General features: G+C 29.8%; 1 protein-coding gene across 1 annotated transcript; it reads right to left on the bottom strand.

Moving 5' to 3' along the window:
* Positions 1-3172: 3172 nt before the first annotated feature.
* Ssl1 (general transcription factor IIH subunit 2 Ssl1) lies at positions 3173-4788 on the bottom strand. The gene is made up of 4 exons (XM_075304037.1): positions 4638-4788; positions 4370-4571; positions 4169-4308; positions 3173-4110 (listed from the first exon to the last, which is right to left on the bottom strand). The coding sequence occupies exons 1-4, from the start codon at positions 4703-4705 to the stop codon at positions 3249-3251; spliced, it is 1272 nt and encodes a 423-aa protein (XP_075160152.1). The 5' UTR covers positions 4706-4788; the 3' UTR covers positions 3173-3248.
* Positions 4789-6536: the final 1748 nt, after the last annotated feature.

Genomic DNA, 6536 nt, shown 5'->3' with positions numbered 1-6536 from the left:
AATATTTCTTAGAGAAAATTTTCGTCGATATTTTATTCCTATAGAAAATTTCGTCGAAATTGTATTTCTATAGAAAATTTCTTCAAATTTTTATTCCTATAAAAAGTTTCGTCGAAATTTTATTACTATAGAAAATTTCGTCGAAATTTTATTCCTATAGAAAATTTCGTCGAAATTTTATTCCTATAGAAAATTTCGTCGAAATTTTATTTCCATAGAAAATTTCGTCGAAATTTTAATTTTTATAGCCAAAATGTTATTTTTTATAGAAAATTTCGTTGCAATTTTATTCCTATAGAAAATTTCATCGAATTTTAATTTTATAGAAAGTTTTGCTGAAATTTTATTTCTATAAAAAAAAAAATATTTTTAGGGACATTTTCGTCGATATTTTTCCTATTCCTATAAAAAATAGGAATAAAATTTCGTCGAAATTTTATTTCTCTAGAAAAATTTCGTCGAAATTTTATTTCTCTAGAAAAATTTCGTCGAAATTTTATTTCTATAGAAAATTTCGTCGAAATTTTATTTCTATAGAAAATTTCGTCGAAATTGTATTCCTATAGACAATTTCGCCGAAAAGGACACGGAAGAATGCACGAGAATGTATCGACACATCATAAACAAGCATCGACACAAACGAAGATTAGTGTACGGTGAACGAACAGCAGCACACGAACTCACGTTAGCTATTTTTAATAAATTATATCTCAAATAATATTTGTGATTTGTGAACATTAAATGTAATTTAATTTTTGTATTTTATGTAGATACAAAATCCCAGAAGATGGTTAGTGGCACTAACCGAAATATTGGAAATAAATATTAAAACAAAATAATCGAAATTAAAATTAATAATCAGAATAAACATAAAATAGGTCAACAACACCCAAAAATACGTAAAGAAATTTTATTCCTATAGAAAATTTCGTCGAAATTTTATTCCAATAGAAAATTTCGTCGAAATTTTATTCCAATAGAAATTTTTTTCTATTCTATTATTTTTATAGAATATTTTGCTGAAATGTTATTTTTATAGAAAATTTAGCCAAAGTTTTATTTTTATAAAAAATTTCGTCGAAATTTTATTTTTGTAGAAAATTTCGTCGAAATTTTATTTCTATAGAAAATTTCGTCGAAATTTTATTTCTATAGAAAATTTCATCGAATTTTATTATTATAGAAATTTTCGTCAAAATTTTATTTTTATAAAAAATTTTGCTAAAATTTTATTTTATAGAAAATTTATTTGTATAGAAAATTTTAATTTTAGAGACATTTTCATCAATATTTTAGTTTTGTAAAAAATTGCGTCGAATTTTTTTTTCTATAGAAAATTTTGTCAAAATTTTATTTCTATCGAAAATTTTGTCGCAATTTTAATTTTATAGAAAATTTTCTCAAAATTTTATTTATATAGAAAAAGTTTATTCTATAGAAAATTTTGTCAAAATTTTATTTCTATAGAATATTTCGTCGAAATTTTATTCCTAAGAAAATGTCTTCGAAATTTTATTTTTATAGAAATTTTCGTCGTTACAAATTTAAATTTTATCTTATTGGTGAATTTAAAAGTTTTATTTGTATTCTTATATTTTCGACTTAGTTGCTTTATTTTGTTTTCTTTTGAGTTTGTGTTGTTTTGCATTATGATATTTTAAGCCAAAATAGAATGTTAATGAAATCTCGTTCAGTGTGGGTGGAATCGGTATATTCTTCACATAACTGGTCATTTTACTATTCAAAGATAGAAAAAATGTTTAAACCACTTCAAACAGGAAATATTTTTGTATATTTTGGGTATTTGCAAAAGCAAAATTAATAGCCAACACCTTTTTATGTTACTGTGACAATTTTAATACACAAAATTATTTATATTTCTAAATACACTTTATTGATAATACTGTATGCTTTGAATGCATATCATTTTGATTCACCACTACTAATTCTCTGACAGATTTGTTTATGGTTTTGCTACTACTAAAACAGTGTCATTTTAAATTATCCGTTCTCACATCGAATTGAGCTATGTTGAACGGCAAACACCTTGAGTGGCTTTGAGTTAAAATGCTTAAAAAATACACTCGAAAAAATTCTGTTGCCACAAACATGGGAAATATTTTCAATCCCATTCGGCGTCTTGAACCGCACATATTTTGATATAGTCCCCTGTAATCTTGAACACATTTTTAAAGCTTCTAATTTTGGAAAAAAATTAAGTTTCGATAGTAAATGTATTCGTTTTGCTATGTATTTGATCTATGCAGATGATATTTCTTTTTTAAGATATTTTTGAATGTATCATGTTTAGAAGACACGTTACTGCTTCAGGACGACTTGAATCGACTTGCTGTTTGGTGTAGTGAGAATCATTTGAGAATCATGTTGAGAAGTGTTATTTTCTTCCTTATTGTCGGGGTAATATGAGCGTTTCTTCGAATTATTGCATTCATGATGTCTTTGAAAGTGATTGATAGGATCTTAGATCTAGGTGTTTATTTTGATAGTAATCTAAGTTTCAAATCCCATATTGATTGTATCTTGCCTAAGGCATATTCTACTTTTGCATTTATTAAAATCAATAGTAAGGATTTCATCAGTCCATATACCCGCAAGATTTTATATACTTAAGTAAGTTAATTAATGGTTATATTAATTGCCCGCCTTTGCTTCGTGAAATTGGCTTCAATGTTCCTGCTAGGAGTTTAAGATTTTTCCAATACTTTCATGTACCTATGCATAGGAATAATTATGCTTGCAATGAGCCTGTTACAAGAGCTCTGAGAGAAGCTCTTGTAATAAATTTAAATTGTAATCTTGATCTATCCGTTCCTTTAAAAGATTTTGATCAAATTTTGGATGTATTTTATTTTAGAAATTAGTAAATTTTTAAGTAAAACATTTTTGAAGTATATATACAATTTAGAAATTAGCGAGTCTGTAAGAATTATATTGTGAATTATCCAAAGACTGAATAAAAAAATAAGATTATTGGCAAAATTATTTCCGTTATCGGTACAAAATTTCGAATTCAAATAAAAATGAATAAGCAGAACAAGAATTACCTATCAAAAAATTAAAATGGACAAAAATTGACTTGGGCGGTTTCTTTTTTTGGAACCACAGATATTGCAAATAATTGGATATGAAAAAGTATACGAAAACCATAAAATTAATTTTCCATTGATATTTTATTTTCCAGTTTCCATCTGATAATCAAATACACGAATATAATCCCACCTATGGAATTAGAAACGTTGGCCCAACGATGATCCCAACATCATTCCCATCGGTGGTGCTTGTGGTTTTCGTGAATGGACAGCAACGGCAGCACCAGGAATTGTTACACAGCCCACACAGGTGTGTAAAGTCTCATGTATAAATATGTCACAATCCAAACAATATATCTGAGAGCATTGTTCACAACGATAGACATTTTTGTCGGCAGCTTCTGTCAAAGGCTTTTGGCATGCATAGCAAATAGCAGCTTGCCCATTATAGACAAGTTCTGTGAAATTCTGTACTGGAAACAAGTGGTGGTAGGATCGTGCCAAATGAGGAGCGGACACCAAAGTCAATCCGCACGTTTGACATTCGACAGGCAATTCACAGTATTTACTTACACACTGAGGACAATGAAAACCACCGGATGATATTTTGCTAGGTTCATCCCCATTTTCTATGTGGCACATACACATGGATAATGGTGGTTCCTTTTCTTTACCCTCGTCCTGTCTGGCATGGGGAAAGCCCATCTTGATTAGGGAATTTTCTTGGGTTTGAGCAGCTGGAGGAGGATCGACATGAGAAAGGAGTTGATCGCGATAATGTGAATCATCCAAGACGGCACCATATGTACCTCCAGTCTGTTGTGTGAGATGACGACAAACATGGATTTCTGCTGACAGCGAAATGACCGAACACCTTATACTCTCTTGTTTGAAAGCATCAATGGTGATATTGATATCGATTGGATCACAAGTGGTAAGTGAACCCATAATAATCAAAACTTCCCTAGAAGCATGGGAAGGTACTACTTTAAGCGTCTTAAGGGCCAAATCTAATCCATTCTGCAGGGATGGTTCGCCGGTTAGATTTATTTTTTGCAAGCTGTAATATATAGAGGAAATTGCTATAATGTTTGAATAAGCTGTCAATATTTAAATACCCTTCCAAAGCTTTCAAATGCAATTTAGCCGTGCCTGTTAATTCTGTTATCTTTTCGGCGCGTTTGCCCTTTAAGATAATAAGACCCATTTGGCTAATAGGGTTTTGATCGAAAAACTCTTCAATAAACTTTTCCAAAAGCTAGGGATATTTAAGATATTGTTAGTTTGTTAATTAATAATTTGATAATTGGAAAAATCACCTTTAGCGTACACAAAAGCCTTGTCGGTTTCAAGTCTGGCACTGACATCGATTCCGAGCAATCCAACATTAAATATAAATGACGCATCATACCCAATTTATTCTGCATGGTCTTTTGAGCCTGCCGTTTTCTTTTGGCTTTTTGGATTATGTCCGCAATAGCCCCATCCAGCAAGCCATCATCATCTTCCTTAATTGCTTCCCTGTGATAGTAAATCATGAGATGTTTATCATTGAAAAATCGTGTTCCTCTGAAAAGTATCACTCACCATGTTTTTTCATAGCCCGTCTCCCAACGATACTCTTTTGGGTCTTCTTCATCACCATGATGATCCATCTCTACAGAAATCAACGTTACTTTTTCCCAGTTATTCCCGGTGTGTTGATTGTTTATTCTTTTTCCCACAGCTGAGACGCAGTGTTGCCAACTCCCCAAGGCCAAAAAGCACCAAAAATATATTATACATTCTAACATCACAAAATCGAAAATTAAATGCTCTGCTAACAAACAAAAAAAAAAACTTCCGAAGATGTATTATAGAACTTTTGTGAATTGAATTTTATGAAGTTAAGCTGCACCCTCACAAAAAATCGCTTCTGTAACATATACCCCCAAACATATTTTGCAAACATATTTTGCTTCAAGCATATACATTTTTGGGTATTTCCTAAACATTTATATGTTTGATCTCTACCAATATATAATATGTTTGAAAGCATATTGGTCTAAACAATATATGTTTTGGTAGTCTAAGTTCCAAACATTTTGTATTTTTGCATCCAAATTCAATAATGTTGTCTTCCAAAAAACAATATGTTATTTTGTGAACATATAATATGTTTGGAAGCATTTTGCACCCAAAAATATTATATGCTTAAAAAAATTCTCCCAAACAATATTGTGCTCAAAATTTTATTTATTTATTTATATATTTACAATCATAATGAATTATGAAAATAAACAGGTAATATAGGTGCTAACAACATAGGTTTTCGACCTGAATGCTCAAAATTTTGTTTCTGCCTAATTGTATATTCCCCCACATCTTTCTCACTTCCACGAGATTTTTTAGTTCTTAGCACCTTTTTCTGTAATACAAACATTGTAGAAGAAATTATTCAATTATATGATTTTTTTTTATTTTAATTTTACCTTTTGCCGGACGGGGATTCGAACAGCGGACCACACAATTTGTAAGGATCAAAGAAGTAGCTGATCAATTGCCCAAGGAAAAATAAAATGTTAATTTTGTAATAACAAGCAACAACCACCAACTTAATTCAATATCGCTCCCTGTTAAATAGCGCTCCAAGCTACTAAACACATATATGTTTATAGGTTATTTCTTAATTTATATATGTTTGCATCCAAGCATATTATATTTACAAACATTTCATGTCCCAAACATAATATGTTCTAACATATTAACATATATGTCCCAAACATGTTATGCTAGTTTATGAACATTATATGCTTGCACTCAAAAATATTGTGTTTAAAAATTTGTGTTCCAAACATATAATGTTTATAGCCAAACATATGAAAAACAGTCTTTTTCATCCGTGTGGGTATTAAGATCGAGTTTAGCTGCTAAAATAGTAATTTTTTCACAATTACTTTTCTTTAATAATTCATTTTAAGGAATACAAACTTTGTGAAAATTTGCTTTTGGCTATACCCCATCAAGTTATAATAAAATTTGCAGCAAATATGCATAATTTTATGCCTTTTTTACTGATATAGTTTTCACTTTAGCGGCAAAACTCAAACTTAGTACCCACCATTATGAACCGCTATTCAAGTATACACCTTGATCAGTTTTAATGCTTTCGTCGAATTCATTTTGATCAGTGATGTTTTTCATCTTTCAAAATATTAATATATGGAAGGAGTCTATTGCTTATTTCAGTCGTGCGTGCTTTTGTGAATTTAATACAAACGTTTTTAATGACATCTTTACCAAATTCAAAAATTCGGCACTCATCGTTCGACTTTCCTACAGAATACCCTAAATAACAATATTAATTAAAAAATAATCATTACCAACTTCATAACAATCAAATTCTATATTTGGCAATAAATTTGAGTTTATTCAGCTCTTGAAAGTCTAACTAAAATTTTTGTATCAATTACTTAATACTGTTCAAAATAAAAAAAGCACCAAAAG

The sequence above is a fragment of the Haematobia irritans genome, chromosome 4 (genome assembly GCF_050003625.1).
Source record: "Haematobia irritans isolate KBUSLIRL chromosome 4, ASM5000362v1, whole genome shotgun sequence".
Classification (NCBI taxonomy): Eukaryota; Metazoa; Arthropoda; class Insecta; order Diptera; family Muscidae; genus Haematobia; species Haematobia irritans.
Note: the sequence above shows the minus strand (reverse complement) of the source record. Positions and strands in the feature narration are given on the sequence as shown.